Raw genomic sequence first — 17,982 nt, forward strand, 5'->3', positions numbered from 1 at the left:
TGGGGAAAACAAACAAAAGAAAGCCTTACAGAAACCATTCTATACATTAAATCCTGGCATCTAAATCCTACCTTTTGTACGCCATGCCAGAACAGATTGAAAATTAACAGCAAAATCTTCAGATGGTTAGTGTGAAGTCTCTTAATATATGACCCAACCAAAGCCAGAATAATAGGCAATAGTCTAAAAGATGGCGGTGAGCCATCTATTTTTCTACACTTGAAAAGAGTATAGACACAGTCCTGGGATTGCTCAGTAGAATCAAGACCTTGGGAAGGGAGGAGGTTGTTGCTGGGGATGAAATATTAGCATGCAAATGTCAGACTGAAGTGTTCTGGTATCAAAATGGTATCATCTATGCAATGTACAACAATAGAATGACCTCAGATACTGTAGAGGATGACTGCATTTAATATGTTCACCATTTGCTTTTGAGAGCGATCATTCTGCTCTTACTGACTTTCCAGCAAGAGACGAATACCTGGGAATTTTCTGAATTGCTCCTCAGCTTAGCCATGCTGAAATTGCTGTCTAGATTTTAGATCCCAAGGCAGCATCCAGTCCCATATCATCTGATTCTCAAGCTATGACATTTAATTCTGGTCTTCAGAAAGACCCCTATGAGGTCTGTCAGCCCATGGTTAGTGTGGAGAAGAGCTAAAGCAGCCCTTCAGCCTCTTCAAAGCTAGTTTCGGTGGAGCCACAGGGAATATAGACTGGTTGTTTCCATCTCCAGCAGTTGAAATGTGTTACTGGATCGAGCTATGTCATCACTGGAAAGAGCCTGCATGAAGCAGGCTATACCTGCAGCATAGCCATCATCACAAATGGGCTCTGGGCAATGACATATATTGGGTATTTATGTGTTAGGGCCATGAATACTTTCTTGGTTTCTTGCAGGGAGTGTTTTCCTGTAGTCTTGGCCGAGTGCATTAGACTTCCAAGAGGTAGTTCTCTGTACCAGTCCATTTGACACCAAAGACAAGAGACATGCACATGGAAATAGATCTGATTTATTCCTATGATCAGGTCTGTTTCCAATCACATCTCTCATCTTTGGAGTTAAATGAACTGGCAGAGGGAAGGACTCATCCGCACCTATTGCTGCTCTCTTAGTACAAAGGCAGAGAATACCAGTAAAGACTGCCACCCTGTAAAGCTAATCTCTGTCTTGTTCTCTCTCCATTGCTGGGATGAGACTGGGCTCTGGGCAGGAAAAAGCACTAAAGATAAATAGAAACTCCCTCAAGTTATTTCTGAAGTGCTTTGGGGGAGATATGTCGCTGAGGGAAATTCAGAGCCTGCAAAATGACAGCAATGTCTGTTAGGTGCCTAGAAGCTCTTGAAAATGTACCGCTCTGCAAACAATTTATCTGCTGCCTTCCTGTCACCATTGGTAACAAGATGATAACCAGTGGTAGCACTAGTGTTAACAGTCTCTCTCTTTCTATTTTTTTTCCTTTGCTTTAATGTTGAAAGTAGCTCACTTTCTCAGAAGGAGCATGAAAATTTTGCACAGATCTTTGCTCTGAGTGCTCACAGTAATAGAAAACTAGATTTAATGTCATGGGTCTAAAATGTCTTTATTTAGAGCTGCTTAGGGGTTAGCCTCTTTGTTTACTTGTGCATTGGTTTGGAGAGGAGGGATATGTGATATTTGTATGCCGCTTGCAGGACATTGTCAGGAGCGAAATGTGGCGAGGGGAGTCCTGCCTGTGGCAGGCTCTCTGCATCTCTCTATGCTCCTTGTCTGCTCTCTTAGATGACTGGAGGGTGAATTTGCGCCTTCTGGCTCTCCCTTGCCCTTTTCTGTGCTGTTTCAAACCAGACACTTCGTTGACAGTGTACCGCGGCACTTAGCAGCACACATGCTGTAGCACGGTTATTTTTCACCAGCCAGCTGTTCCACTTTATACAACACTTAAGTAACAATTTCACAGCCATTACGAGACCATGGTAATGACATAGGCTGAAAGCTAAGCACTAACTGGTTACAACCTACAAGAAGTGGGAGAAGCTGAAAGAGACACTATGATAAATGAAAAAGGACGCTGCCTGTATTTTAATTGGCTGAGTTGAAGCCTCTTTTATCACTAGAGTAAACACAGTGGGTTTGGGATCATGAGATAGAATTGGGAATCGCTATCTTTACATACTTCAGAAATGTATTTGCTTGATTTCAGGTGTGATGTATTGATTCTGGGAGTTCCTTCTGTGTTTTTTCCTTCTCCCTTCCCCTGCTTTGTACCCTGTCAGCACTGATGGGGATTTCAGGGATTTTGGACTCCCAAGGGCTTTGTTTGCCATGATTGATTTAGGGTAAGGAGTGAGCTACGTACAAGGCTCAGAACAGTGCTCCAGAGGTAAATAACCTGTAGAAACAGCTATGAAAATGTTTATTTGGACAGACTCACTGTTTGAAAATAATAATAATAAAAATGAAAGTTTGAATGTTTAATAGGTCTTTTCTTTCCTTCTCTTTACACAAGTGGAATCTGGCCCAAAGTAAAGCGATGGGTGCAAAATATACAGCTTTCCTTTCTGCTGCCCAGCCATAGGATTTTAAACAAACTTACAATGTGTTGCACTTAACTGCTAACCATGAGCAAATACATGAAAAACCTTTGTCATCAGCCTTTTATGCATATAGCTGTTGAGAAATCTTGCTAGGCTGAACTGTGGCTGAACCAAGAGGCTGTCTCATGAGCACTCAAGAGCAGCGGAAAGGTCGAAGACCCAGCTTGCCCTGTGACAGCCCAGCAATTCAATAAAGCAGATTTGCAAGAAAGTAATTGAGCCCTGACAGCAGTCATAGTGTTTTCATCTCAGGTATCTTCATTTTTATCCGTTAACAAATAACATACCTTCAGTTATTATTAACCCAGTTTCATCCAGGTCATTATTTGGTAATTGCAAAGTGCTACTGCCATTGTAAATTGGTGAATAAAATTCTGCAATGCCCACAAGTAGCAAATACAGCATCAAGAAAAACTAGAGGAAAATGTATTTCCCAGGATCATGGAATTGCTGCTTTAATCCTAAATTTAGAAATATTTTTAACTGATTCTTCTAAAAAAAGTTACTAACCTCTAATTCTGTAGAAAACAACAATCTTACATTATTGTTTTCAATAAAATTAGAGGTTTGGGTTTTATTGAATGACTAAATTAGACCTTATCAAAAGCTCTTCTAAGAAATGCTGATCCATAGGCTGCAATTACCCTAAGGAGTATACGCAAGGATCTGCATTTGTTTTGAAACATTAGAAATCAGTGCTGGATGGCAGTCACTGGATAACGTGAATGTCAAGAATAAACAGATTCAGCTTTTCTTTCTGTTTCTGTGTCCATTCTGCTGCTAGTTTATATCATCTCTCTGGCATTTAAAGGAATCCAGACAGATTGTAAGAGCATGGTATGATTTATTGTGTCTGTTTGTATACTAATTTTAGTCTGTTTTATAATGTTTTTTAAATGATAAGCAAGAAAATTCATCAGTTTTCAGTGTGTAGCTGAACTTAGCAGCATTGAGACCCTGCACATCTTTCTCAATTACAGTAAAGCTATTGCATATATAACGTTAGGGCAAGGTAGAGTATGCTAACCGCTAAGGCTGCTTTTTTCTTGATTTCCTACCATTTTTGCTAATAAAATATGTTAAAAGCATACCTGTTGTGTAGTCAGTATAACCTCTTGTGTGTTTTTAAGAGGTAATTGTAACCTAATAATTGCTCCTAACATATAGTCATGTATTTATTTATTTTATTATGTAAGGCTGTTTGGATTTCCTGGACACATCACTCTTTTCTGCCCAGCAGTCTTGTCCAGGAAAATTCAAGTGCTTAAAATATTTGTCCAGGATTTCCAGAATTCTGCCTGAAGGATCAGTTTTCCTACACGTGTCCCAAGCAGGCTTCATGCCATGTAGAAGTCCTAGGTATGCTCATGTGCAGACCATGGGGACAGCATATTGATTATTCATCAAATGTGCTGTCTGCTGCATTCATGGTCAATACCTACACAGCAAACCCAAGGGGCCAAACTTTCAGCATGAGCTCAAGGCACATGTGCGTTTGTGAAATTAGATCAGTCAATGGCTCTCATCACTCAGTCTCTGACTGTGAGTGATACAGTTATTGCCCTATGTCAGAGCAAAGACATCAGGGCAGTTGCCCTTTCAAATACGTATGCTCAGCTCAGCGGCCCAAATCCCAATCTGCAATCTTCTCATCAGGCATAATCAGCTAATGGAGACAATGAACACATTGAAGAGCAAGAAGTTTGAGTTTCTTAATCACAGCCAGCCTAACTTGGCAGGATTTGAGCCACCCTCATTTCCCTGTGAAGTGGGAACCATTTTTCTCTCATGAATATTAGTTCACACCCAGCAGTTTCCCTTTCTAGAGGTGGAACAGAAAGGTGGGACCAGATACTGGTCACTAGGACCAGACAGAGCCCCATGCTGATATATGTTTCATGCAGATTGTCTGGCCTTTTCCCATCTCCCTCTCTTTCTGTAAGATGCCAGGAATGCAGTTTAATTTCCACTCTGCTTTGACCACTAGTTTCTCATCCTGAGGGACGTTCATGGTCTAGGAACAGTAACTGCACCTGCTTAAAATACATTTTGTAAAATTAGCATGGAAACAGCCTGAACACAAATTGGCAGGCCTTCACATAGTAATTCTTCCAGGTGTGCTAAGGAAATTACAGCCACTGCTGTTGAATTAGTGGTAAAAGAAATGAGATATAACCCTTTTTGTCCAAGGCAGTTGAAGGAATACTTTTTTTTTTTTTTTTTTTTTTTTTTTTTTTTATCTTGCAAATGTCTGTGGATGTTGTCCTTCAAAGATTTCACAGGTAATCTCATGTGGAGGCAGAGATGATAGTGGTTGTTTTACTGATATTAGCATCTCTGCAAGGCAGCAGCTGTTTATACAAAAATCACATACCTTTATGTTGTCCTCCCTCCCCCTGAACTGAGAACTTGCCATAACACTGAATAGATTTTGTGTATGAGACTTTAAGCAAATATAATTAAACTGTCATTTCCTGACAGCTCATATATGAGGCTCTTTGACCACAGTGGACTTTTTGTTTTTGTAAACACATTTGCAAACCAAAAGTTAACAACACCAGAAACTCCTAATTCAGAAAATTGGCTGATATTATACAGTCCTGGAATAATTCAGTAGTGCCTTAAGATATTTAGTTAAAGAAAAGGATAAAAAGAATTAGGGATTATAACATCGGCTAGGAGGAAATAAAACAGATATTTCAAAATATGGTTATAGTTCCTCTTCTCCACTGATTATTCAAAACCAAAAGTATTGAGCTAATACATGAGACTCAGAAAAGTACTTTTCAGTAGGAGCCACTCAAATCTCCAAGACTGTAACATTTTGTCATGCATGGAAATAGACTTCCAAAGAAACCCACTTTTGAAAAAATAAGAATATTTATAAGTGTTTTTAGGATCAGAGCTGATAGAACAGTTAAGCCCAACAGTACTGAAAGAAAATGAAGAAATTTTGTGGAATCAGAAAGATGATGAATTTTGAAGCAAAGATATGAAATGTCATATTTGAGTCATCCAGAGTGCTGCTGGGGGAAAGTGGGGAGTAGATTTTGCTTGTAACCTGGGACCTGGTTCTCAGCTCCTCACTCTATATCCTCACTGGTATTAACTCTAGCAACAATCTGATTTCATTTTTAGACAGAAGTTGTGTGTTCCTCTCCAATAAACTAACTTCTAGTCAAAAGAAAGCATTAACACACTCAGTGTTGCCTATGGACTGGATGATGGAAGAGTAGAATGAGGGGTGAGCTCCAGAATACATCTACCCCATCATTTAGACATGGCTAAAGCAGCAATTACCATTAGTTCAGTTTTTTTTTTTTTTTTTTTTTTTTTTTTTCCTGTATCATTTCTTTTTAAATATGGAACTCTTAATTAATTTTCTCTTCTCTATTCCTTGTAATCCTGTCGAAATCTAATGAGAAATAGCATTTCTTGTGGGACAGTAATGAGAAAATGATGAAGAAAGAAGTAACAGATTGAGCTGACATCTTGTATCTAAAAGATGAAATATCCTGTTGTTCCTCCTAGGGCAAAGGTGAAGAAAGGTGTGAACATCTTCAGTGTAAGAGCCAGCAGCCCATACTTGTGGGATATCAGAGAGAGTGTGGATTATACGGGGAAATATGCACCAGCTGTTATTGTTTGCCAGAGGAAATCTGCTGCCTCTGAAAACAGGTAGGTCATTTCCAGTAGTCTGTCTTTTAATAACTGATGGTTGTTTTTCCTCTTCAAAGCATTTATGCCGTGATTGTAAATTTTATTATAGTGTGTGATGAAAATGCTTTTGGAAAAACTGCGTCTGTCTTTGTTTTGTAGTGCATTGCAAATTCTACTATGTACACTTTGAACAAAAATGTTACTCAGTCTCAATACTCAAAGGAAGTTAAAGCTATCAGGAAATATTGTTTTCATATGCTATTTAGAAGAATATGTTTCATATCTTAGCATTTGGTTGTGACTAGTTTAATCTCTTAAAATTATTTGCTGCCAGACATTATACCATGAGTAATTATAGGACTGTTTGGGATTTTTATTATTATTATTTATTTGGCCAAAGATTTCCAGGAGAAGCTAAAACATATTCATAGCATAAACCCCACATTTTTGTTCGTGAGATTTATATGAATTTTTAATCTGCAGAAGAGAATAGGTTTTCCATTTTACATTCCCATTGTGCAACCACTTAGATAGGATGTTGACCTCTTTCAAACAGCCGTCATCTGGCAGGTGGATGTTTCTCTTCTAATCACAACTGAATGCTTTATTGAATAATTTTTATATCAGTTTCTCCTTCTTGTCCATTGCTTCTGGAAATATATGTCAAATGCATATTTATAAAGATTTGACAAACTACAAACGTATTGTGTCTGGTATTGCTATTAGAGAACTTGCAATACAACACTGGAATTCCAATTTTGCTGTGATTTACTTCTGAAATCTTACAAAATCTTACAGGTATAGGGATTTATTATGGACTTTTGAAATTTTCAATAAATACCTACCAAGTCTAATAACTAGGAAGCTTCATGTCTTTGGAATCTGGGTATATGAAAAAAGAGAGGAAGGAAAAGAATTCCCTTCATAAGCATAATATAAATCCCTTTCTCCATACTAAAACTCAGTTTCTACACAATTTCTCTGATATAATATTGGTACTTATATCTGTGTCTTGTACCTGATTAAATTTTGTTTGTCAAAAAAGCAATGTGTGTATATATGCCAAGGTCACGGCTCCCTATTGTCTAGCAAAACCTGTCAGATTCTGTAAAACCCCAGTTCAAAGCTATTCAAAAACAGGGTGAATATTTTCATTGACTGAAATGGATATTGGATCAGAATCAAAGTTTATTTCAAAGGACTTTTTCCATCACACTTTCTCTTGTTGGCTCCATAGAGTGCACTTGCCTGATTTCTTCTATTCATCAGGAAAATATAATGCAACATCATAGCTGATTGAAGCTTGGCATCTTATTTCTCTTTAGTATTCATCATTCAGTAGCAAACCTTCAAAATGACCCCTTCTTCACAAACAGGATTATGTCAGCTTTCACGTGGTGGTAGTGTTTGCTGTGTGCTTTCACATGCTGAATATAAGCATGGCTTCATGTTTATTAAAAGAAATGTGGTCTAGTACACATTTTAGATTTTATTGGAAAGAAAATCAAGGGAAGACAAGATCACAGACATATGTGTAACTCAGGTACAATTTTTGTTTTGACTTATTCCATGTGAGTTCTCCAGTTGAGATTTAGTGATTTTTTAAAACTTTTGAAAACTTCTTCCTCATTGTAAACACATGTAAAATATTTCAATTCAGTATGTTGTTTTCCTCATTAAAATTAGTCATGCTTTGCTATTCATTTTAAGAAGGAAGATCGAGCATTATATGGGGAAAGAGAGTGTGCCCAATACTTCATGGGAAACATTTTTTCTTTATCTAGACATGTTTGATGTCACTAGATATGCACAATGGATAACAGTTAAATATTGATGTCTTTTATTAAATTGTTTACCTCTGTAGTTCCTTTATAAATTCTACAAACTCTATTTGCATATTGGTTAATTACTCTTAAAACTCAGAGATCTGATCACATGAATGCAAAGGTGGCAATGTTAATTAACTAGAGATTTAATGCTTTTGTGTTTCTGATAGTTTTACATGGATCAGGAAATAGTGTTAATAAAGCTAAATTACTGTGACAGGTGTAATTTCATAGATTAAGGAGGCACTTGTGCAAGTGACAAACTTAACCAGGATGCCTGAGCATTTCTTTATCTAAGTTTGAAATATATCATTCATTTTATTTGGAGAGGTTTTGGCAGCGAAAGCTTATCATAACAGGATTAACATATAAATATTATCACAGCCAGCAGGGTGTTTTAGTATGAATATTAACAGCAAATATTACGAGTGTGTAGGAGAATAACTAATTAAGCCAATCTGTCAAATATGATTTGGAGTTCTCAATGCCTTGCTTGCTATGGGCTTGTGACAATGTTCCAGATTAATGGTGAAGCAATTATAAACTTCTCCCCAGTTCTTCTGATTTCATTCTAAAGTGATAATAATTTTGTAACACTAAATCCTGACCCATGAGATTATTAGATGGGCTTAATCTCTTCTGTTCTTTGAGAACTATCTTCCATCCCTCTATTTCCATGTAGACAACCAGAAAAAAATAAATAGAAATTCATGTGATGTAGATTAACCAGTGGCTCAGAAATATGACTTGGGAAAAAATTTAAATGATCGAATCAGGGAGATATGAATCAATATGTGTCATACTTTTTTTCCTTTTGATGTTGGCTGATGTGCTGATGTTAATTTTCCTCGATACCTCATATAATGGGGTGAGTAGAATGAAAAGATTAGATTAAGACAGTACTGCATTTTAAGAATGTTTTCCTGAATTAGTGCAGTTTCTCAGTGTTTCTGAAGTTGGGCATCTCTGCTGTGCTAGTGAGGATTGATGAGGAAAAGAATCACTAAAAGAGGAAGATCAGGGTTCCCACCTATTCTTCTGTGTTTCCTGTTTGATTGAAAGCAAGCTGGGGGGGGGGAGGGGTAGGTGACTAAACATGTAGTTTTACTGTATATTCCAATGTGCCTAAACCACAATTTTAATAACTTCAAAAAAAAAGTGTCTAAGAGATTTTCAGGGACCTCAGTTCCTTACTTGTAAAACATGATCAATAGCACTTTCCTATATCCATCGCTATGGAGACGTTAAGCAAGATGCTCTTGATATGATATGATGATTAGTATCATATATTGATATTTTACTAATGGATATCATGATTATCTTAACATATTTTATTAATGTGTAGATTTTGGAGTACAAATGTTTGTTATTCCATTGAGAATACACTATTGTTCTCCATGCTTGTGGAGACCATTCATCCAAGCAAGTACAAAACAGGCAAAACTTGGCCGTCACCAGGTAGAACCTTAATGTCTGGGTATGACTGTTTACTGTCTTATCTCCAGTTGTAGTTGAACTGTATCACAGATAAGCTTTGCTCACCAATTTTCTTTCCCCATGCTCATTGTTGGAAATGTTACAAAGATAGCATTTCTTCTGAAACTTTCTTGTTTGTGCTCTTGGGTTACAGCTCTGTACCATTACAGCATTTATTGGCTTTTACTGCCTGAAACCAGATGCTGATCCTGCTGGGGGAGGGGAGGGGGGGGGGGGGCATGGTTGCTCCTTTATATTGATTGTGAACTACAGGTTGACCGATTCAATCTGTAATAATATTGACACAGTAGGAAACAACAACAGTATTTTCTGGGCTATATCCCTCATTTGTTCTCATGTCTCTCATTTTATCATGTTATGGTGTATTAGTGCTTAATTTTTTTAACACTTCTATCATAAAAGCAATTAAGTTGATATTAGATAAAACAGTGACAGGAAAACATACAGCATCATTCCCTTTGATTTGCCTGGACAAAACTTTTTTTTTTTTTTATGATGTTTATACAATTTACCTTAGTGCCCTATATTTCTCATTTTCAAATCTATTATGAGATCTCATATTATGTAATTTAACATCTAGTTTTTGTGTTGTAACAACAGTGAGATACTGCCTCATTCTCTTACTTCTTGCATCTATCAATGTTTGACAGACTCTCAATCATGCTGTAATTCTAAAATGCTTCTGAATGCTTCTGTTTGTTGCAACAAAAGCAACAAATGTGATGTAACAGCCTGATAGCCTCAATAATTACATTATTTGTCTTGCTGATGCTCATAAAAATGCTTCATACATATAGTTGTATGTTTGTGAGCACCTTTAATATTTTTTACCTTGTTATTCATGTGTTTGCACAACTTTACCAACTAGAGATATACTATTTTGTGGAGAGAAAAATGTCTACTCTGGAATTACAGAAACAATACATGCTGAAGCAAAACTAAGTTGGTGTATTTTGCCCCATTGTGGTGTGAATCACAGAAGCTCATAATGAGAAACTCATTGTTCATCATGATGAAACTGGAGGAAGAAAAGGACTGTAGAAATCAAACACACTTTCAGATGGGATATATACAAGTATGGTATTGAAAAAGCACGACACAGAGTGGTACACTTCAAAATACAAGGAGATGTGGGAATTCTTGTTTATAATTAGGAGCAGAAAAAATCTTTTGTTTGTTTGTTTATTATTATTATTGTAGGGGAGCAAATGATATCATATATGTGGTTTCGAAGTTACTTTCTAAGTAATGATTTTGCTCTAAAAACTGGCTATTCACTCAACATCAACAAAGTCAGGCAGATATAATACATTAATTTGATTCTGAAATAATGGAGTTTAACTCCATTTACGTTTCCCAGTCATCTAACATCTAGATAATGATTAGCTATAAAGGGATTTGTCCTGGGTAGCTTTGGAGTTTCATACTGTTTTGTATTTATAAGAATTTGTGTGTTGTGATGATGTGAAAGCACTAAATATCTTAGAAGTCATGTTTATATTTCACATATTTGAAAGCAATTAGTCAAAAAAAGTCTATTCCTCATTTCTCATTTTAAAACTTAAATGTGTGCTCTGAGAGAGAACTCTTTGAGATGTTGAGGTAAAACAGATTTGTATGGATCAAGTCTCAATGCATCTTTCTTTTACATGCTGACCCACTTCTTCATTTTTAAAAGGAAATCTATTTTATTTATTTATCAAGAAATGCAGATTCTCTCCTGAAGTCATCCTACTCAGTGCAGATTAAAAAGGTTATCAAGTTAACATCTTGAAGCAAATCAAAAAAAAAAAAAAAAAAAAAAAAAAAAAAAAAAAAAAGAGAAAATATTAATGAACAGCTATTAGATAAAGACATTACTAGGGGATTTTTTCACCTGTTTCTGTGAAAGAGACTCATTCATTTAAAAACAAAAAGATTGCAGGAAAGCAGTTCAAAGGCATGTAGATAGTTTCCTGTCATCTTAGATGTGGACTCTGTTTCTATACCTCTGACATTTAGATGAAGGAAATACCACAGGGCAACTCAGCTGTCATTGTGAAGAAAATGGTTACCTTTAATCTCAACTGAATTTTAGGATTCTCCTTAGAAAAGAAGTCAATTCCTGTGTTCCTTCGTTTCTGAGCATAATTTCATTGGAAATGGGAAAAAGTGGCAATTACCATTGAATTGCCTGTGTTGTCTCTTGAAGTAGTTTGAAAACATAAAATTCCCTCATTCAGGTATTATCCTTCAGAAATATTGTACAGTTATATACCATTTAACATCCCTGAACTGGTTACAACTGTTGTAACATTGTTGTAATCATTGATGCATACCATCATAAGGAAAATGATAGGGGTGAAGTACCCGTGAAATCTAACTTGACATGATTTAACAGTTCACAACTGCTGTCTGAAGAGTCAGGAAAGTAAAGGAGACTGCGGTATCTGTACCTTTTTATACCTCTATGGATCTCTCCATCACCTACAATATTTTTTGAGATGAATGGGAGAAAGTCAGACATCTCCTCTTTAGAAGGATACTTGATCAGCAGACAGATATTATAAGGGCTTTTATTCTACTTTGTGGTGAAGTGCAAAGAATGAAAATATGCCAAAATGTTTTAGGGCACAGGCGGGATTTACTACAGTACAGCTGTTTGCTGCTTTATATTTGCATATATATATACTTTTATATTTTCAATGTGGTGTGTGAAGAATAGCTGTTAACTAGTACTTCATGTTTTCAGAATATGTTGAGTATTTTCTCCTGATCTTTACCGATCCTGCCTGTGTTAAGAGTAACTGAAAAAGATCATTGAAGCTTTAGTACATAGCCATCATGTCCTTAGTTTCTAGAGGTTGTATTTGGGTGAAAAGAGATCAGGGATGGACAGCCACCTTTTTCAGTGGCAGCCCAGACTTGGCAGATTTTGTAGGGCTCAAATCTGGAAGCAGAGAATTGGGAGCAGTGTCGCTGTTATGCTAGGTCACTACACACACCAGGGAAGGCTGGTGTTACAAACTGTCAGCAGTCATTGCGTGTGTGGGAATAAAGATACAAATCATGAAAAAAATATAGTCAACTGATCAAAGACATCATGTTAATTTGAGAAGGCTTTGCGCTAGCTTCAATTTGTATTAGAATCTGTGATCATTTTCTAGCACATTACTATATTTGGCTCTTCATTTGTGATAATCTATCCCAGATGGAAAATAAGTCCAGTGAATAATTACAGAGACTTGCAGACTGACCTCTTAATGGTCTAACTGGTCACAGGCCAGTGGCCATTCACCGACTGTCCACCATCCTCACTATAAATACCTCATCCAACTCTCCTGTCCACTCTACGCTGTCCAGTTATTTGTATCCAAAAACCCTGGGAAGAAATTCTAGATCTTCTACACTGTCACAGGAGAAGAAAACCTGTGAAAGTGATGCTCAGTTTGAGTTGGACTAGCTCTCCCAACTCATATCAGCTGTGATCGCAGGGTAGAGCTCTGAACAGAAGGAATTTTGGCTGCAGGAAGAGTGCTTGTAAGGAGGAATGAATTTAATTTCCTGTCATAGCTCATCTGAAGGCAGGGGCGTTTATCCCCTTTGCATTTTTTTATTACATTTTATTACTTTATATATATAGAGAGAGAAAAGCAATAATGTAAAGGATCCAAATACTGCTGCAAGTTCCATAGTTAACAAATGACACCAAAACTGTACTTGCAATGAGTACGCAATATTCCCGTGTTCATGAGCTTATCTAGGAGTTTGAGAAAAGGTGTGTTATCTTCATCACCAGTTTCCAGTTTTGATGGCTCAAAAGATGAAGGTTGGCTGAATGAACCTGGGAAATCCTGGGAGAAACTCTGATGATCCCTATACCTATATAACTGAAGACTATATTATAATGCATACATGGGGAAAGCAGACTTACATTTGGGGGATTTTAAGAAGTTGTCAAGACACAAAGTTCTCTGTTATGCACTGGTAATTAGGCTGTTTTCTCTGATATGTAGTGCCTTCCATAAAATGAAGTTCACTGGCACAGCGATCAGCATGACTTGGCTAAAATGCCAGGATTTGTCTATAGGGAGTCTTCTGAAGTTGCTGCAGTTGTTTAGATTAAATGAACTGTCTGTAAAATCTGCAAACAATAAGTAATGTTATGTGTTTAATGCTCTTTCATTAAGAGTTCTTGGCGTGCGGATATGAGAATCAGATAGTTTGAGGGAAGTGAAGCCCAGATAACTTGCTGACAGACAACATGGCTTGTTCACAGATGCATTTGTTCCTAGTCCCCTCCTCTCTCCTTCTGATGCTTTATGGGTATTTCTGCCACCTCCCTTGTAGAGGAGATATCCTCCTTTCTGTACTGTGTTAGAGTACCTAAAAGACATTTCCAACAATCTGAATAAACCTCATGCATATTTAGCATCTTTATTTTATTCTGTTGTTATCCAGTATGATAAATGTCATTTTAAACCCAAGGAGGAACGATTTTCCTTAAGAATCTTAGGGATTCATCATTATCATGCTTGTTCTGTGTTTTTGATACTTATCACTGTAGTCCTTAAACCTTTAGCAGCCCCAGGGCTCAAAACATCAATTCCAATGGGACAGAAACTGTTTGCTATCTATTAGAAAAGAAACAGCAATTGAGTAATCTTCTGTCTATTAAAAAATCTAATATAAAATGCAAAAATACATCTTGTGAAAGTATCTGTAATGGTGCCATTGATTTTCTTTTCCTTGAAGGAAATCTTGTAAGAAGTAATACTAATTACTCAGAGAGTTGGAAAGTGGATGTATGTCTTTTAAAGTATGAAAAGAGGCTGAAAATATGCCTATTACTGCTGAGGCACAGGGATTCCCACTTTGGGGGATGAAAGAAAGTTAACATCCAGCAATGCATGGATCAGAAGCTTAACGGAGTTATGTAATACAACCACCCATCATCCACACAAATCATTAGCCTGGTCCTGAGAAAATTCTGATGGTGCATATAAGGATGAAGTTCACTGGGCATTTGAGTTATTTTATAGCATCAACTCTGTAGATTTACTGATTATGTGAACAAGCTAGAATTGCAATATCACAGATGTATGCATGGTTTATATGAACTGGTGACGTAGATATAACATTCTTTAATTACTTTGCCTTGGTCACCTCTCAGCCTTTAATCTGCCTTTATGGGGTAAGATAAGGCTGCTGCCCCAGTTTGATAGAGGCACAGGGAGGACATGGGCTGTAAAGAACTGTAAAGACAGTTCTGACCATAATGAACAGCATCACCTACTAGGGTTTATGTGCAATGGGGTTACATAGCTAGGTTTGGAGTGAGTTGCATTTAAGTCGAACCACTGAGCGGGAAGCTGCACTGAGCTAATCACTGAGAGGATGCAGAAGTCAGTGGTGCATTGTTTTATGGCCCACTGTAACTGGATTAGCTTTAATACCTTGGCCAGGGTCACACATAACGTGTGACAGAGCAGGCGTTAAATGGAGATCTTTTCTTCATGTGCCAGCTAGTCCCTTGGGAGTGAATATCCACCAAAGGTGGCTTTTCCTTTTTAACTCAGGAAAAGCTTTTCCTCTGAGGAGTTTATGTCGAGTTTCATGGAACTGCAGGTGTCTTATAGTTCTTTTGGAGGAGTTTCTGGCGACTTCCCTACAGATAGGAGAAATCAGGCTTTGTTGGGGTAATAGGATGGCATGTCTTTGTGGATATCATTGATTCCACTACACACACAAACACACGTGTAAAATCACCAACAGGACAGAAAACTGAGGTGTAAGATTCCATAGGCAGAGCTCTCTGTGTGATCACTGAATATTTTTGCTTATACGAAAGAAGTGTGTAATGTGATTCATTCCCCCGCCTGCATGGCAATCTGCAGCAACAAGCAGTACTTCCACCTCTACCGCCCCACTCCATCTTCTGAAAATGTTTTCAAGCCTAGAGTGTCATCTGGGGTATGCATTTTTAATGTTCTACAAAGCTGTATGAGTATTCTGTATGGGTTCAATTTGCTTTTTTTTTTTTTTTGAGGTCTAAATTTTTCAATTTGAAATCCATCCTCGTTTTATAAGTTTATGAATCATGTTTTATGATATTTTCACACAAAATTGTGCATAGGAATGCATAGAAAATATGTTACATAAGAATTTAGACATAACTACATTTTAGAGGGTGTAGGAGTAGGGAAGCAGGCTCTATCTTGTGTGTCAAATAAGGGATCCATGAAGACTGCCTTGTTGCATGATTCTTTGGAAATTACAGTAATCATTACAGCATAAGCTACCACTTGTTACTCAGAAACACTGAGAGCTTTTCCAGGCAAGAAGTACAAATAAGAATTCTTATTAGGTACATTTTAAAATTTGGGTAGCTGATAGCACTGCTGCGTTGTCTTTGATTCAAGACCAGTGTGGGCTGGTCACGATGCAAAGCCACAGTCCACTAGTGAATGTAACTGCGTGATAAAGAGCCTGTCTGCCACTTAATTCCTGCATTCGCCTTGATGATAAGAAGAATACGAAGGAGATTAGTTAGCTGTGATGTCTTTATGGTTGACATTCACTGTCAGGGTGGTGGCTGAGGGATTGCCTGAACTTATGTAAATGTATTAATATTATTGTTAGTTTCAGGGGTTACCTGAAGCTAATAATCAAATGTGCAATTAGCTGAATGGATGAGTACTATCTCCATCCTTTCTTGCCATAAGTTCTCTGGTGTTTTGCAAGCATGTGTCTGCCTTTCCTCAGATTTGTATGAACTATCTGTAGAATACCTTTGACATTGACAAGATATCTATTTTAAGTCACCAAGCCTTGCTCGCTGAATGGGCAGCATCTGAGAAAACAGGACTGTACCATATCAAACATGGCTTGTCACTGTGGGCTCAAAAATTATACAACACTGAGACGAACTTCTTCATTTTCAGTTTATTTGAATCGTACGTTTAATCTGATGCTAGAAAGAAAATAATTAGCTTGAATAGTTTTCCATCCAATTAATCTATTCCTAAGTGGCAAATATTGTACCTGGAAATCAATTGATTATGAAATATTTCCTCTGAGATGCATTTTCCTGTTAACTGTTGGGGCGATTAATTTTCTTACAGACACTTGCAGATCCTTCTGTCTAAAGTAGTTAAGGCAAGGAAAGCAAAAGGCACAGAAAAGAACCAAAGAAAACTATAATAAGATGTTAAGATAATAACAGATTTAAAAAATATATGTACAACAATATAAATGTATCGTGCATTTGATAACATCTATATTAAGGAAACTCTCAAAAGTTTCAGAAGATAGGACATCTTAGAATTAGTCTCATATACATATTCATTAAAAAACAGTTTTACTTATGAACACATGGTATTTTTTCCACAGGGTTCTGAGAAGCAGAGAATTTGGCAGACAAACTCACACAAGACTCTATATTATGTGTTTTTCAAAATAATGTCTATTTCCACACATCCCCTCTTTGAGATGCATAGTTTGGAAATATATTAGCAAATTTTAAAAGGGAAAAGCAAATACAGTTTTGCAATTTGGATGCAATATCCAAAGTTTATCAAAATATCCAAAGAATTACTGCCTTGTCAGTTGAGTACTCTCTGAAAAGCATAGAGACAGTATAATGTTCTTCTATTTTAAAAACATTTATTTCCAATTCTTAACATCTTCTAATATGAGGAAAACAATTCTGTTCTCATAAACACTACTGCACATGGCTATAAAATTTATTTTGAATTTATTTTGAATTTCTCCAAAATTTCAAAGCTAGTTAGACCCCTGACATGGAATTTTATGTCTGAATAACTTAATTTTTGGCAAGGTTGTTAGATACTCAATGGACAACTGTACAATAAACCATTTTTGGCAAGGTTGTTAGATACTCAATGGACAACTGTACAATAAACCATTTTGAAATGTCTTAATTATTCTTGTAGCTATCAAAACCACCAGTAATACATTCCCATACTCTCACTGATACCTGTATTTTATGTTAGAGTTACACTTACACATTCTGGGCATGCATACCGTCGATAGGCAATTCTTTTTTAATCCTTATAGATTGAATAAGGTTTGATTTTATGCACATTCAACACCAAGAACATGTGCTCTGTGACAGAGGGAGGGTGTGGGTGTATTCTACATTTGTTTTATGTATTTCAGTGAGATAAAGCCCTGATTTAGTCCCTAAGAGTCTCAAAGAGAATTACAATGTCTTGATGAAAAATTACTATTTATTCAAAAATCAAGATTTTGTTCTCATGAATGACATGAAAATAAATCTTGTTTGCAGTGACTCTAAGCAGCAGATGATGAAGGTTGTAGCTATCTCTAGTGCATGCACAGTTTCAAAAATGTAGCCTCCTGATCAAGCCTTTGGGTCAGTGGGCATCAGCAATTGTTTTGTGGAAGTGGTGTTTTTGCT

The 17,982-nt window shown here is 36.8% G+C and overlaps 1 protein-coding gene across 2 annotated transcripts in view; it reads left to right on the plus strand.

The window, feature by feature from the left end:
• The window catches only part of TMEM132D (transmembrane protein 132D), a 263,741-nt gene that overhangs the window by 102,469 nt on the left and 143,290 nt on the right, over nt 1–17,982 (plus strand). For both annotated transcript variants that reach the window (XM_035340793.1, XM_035340794.1), the window contains one exon: nt 6,109–6,255. In XM_035340793.1, coding sequence (XP_035196684.1) covers nt 6,109–6,255 — 147 coding nt within the window. The remainder of the gene's footprint in view (nt 1–6,108; nt 6,256–17,982) is intronic.

This window comes from Oxyura jamaicensis, chromosome 15, assembly GCF_011077185.1.
Source record: "Oxyura jamaicensis isolate SHBP4307 breed ruddy duck chromosome 15, BPBGC_Ojam_1.0, whole genome shotgun sequence".
In the NCBI taxonomy this organism is placed as follows: Eukaryota; Metazoa; Chordata; class Aves; order Anseriformes; family Anatidae; genus Oxyura; species Oxyura jamaicensis.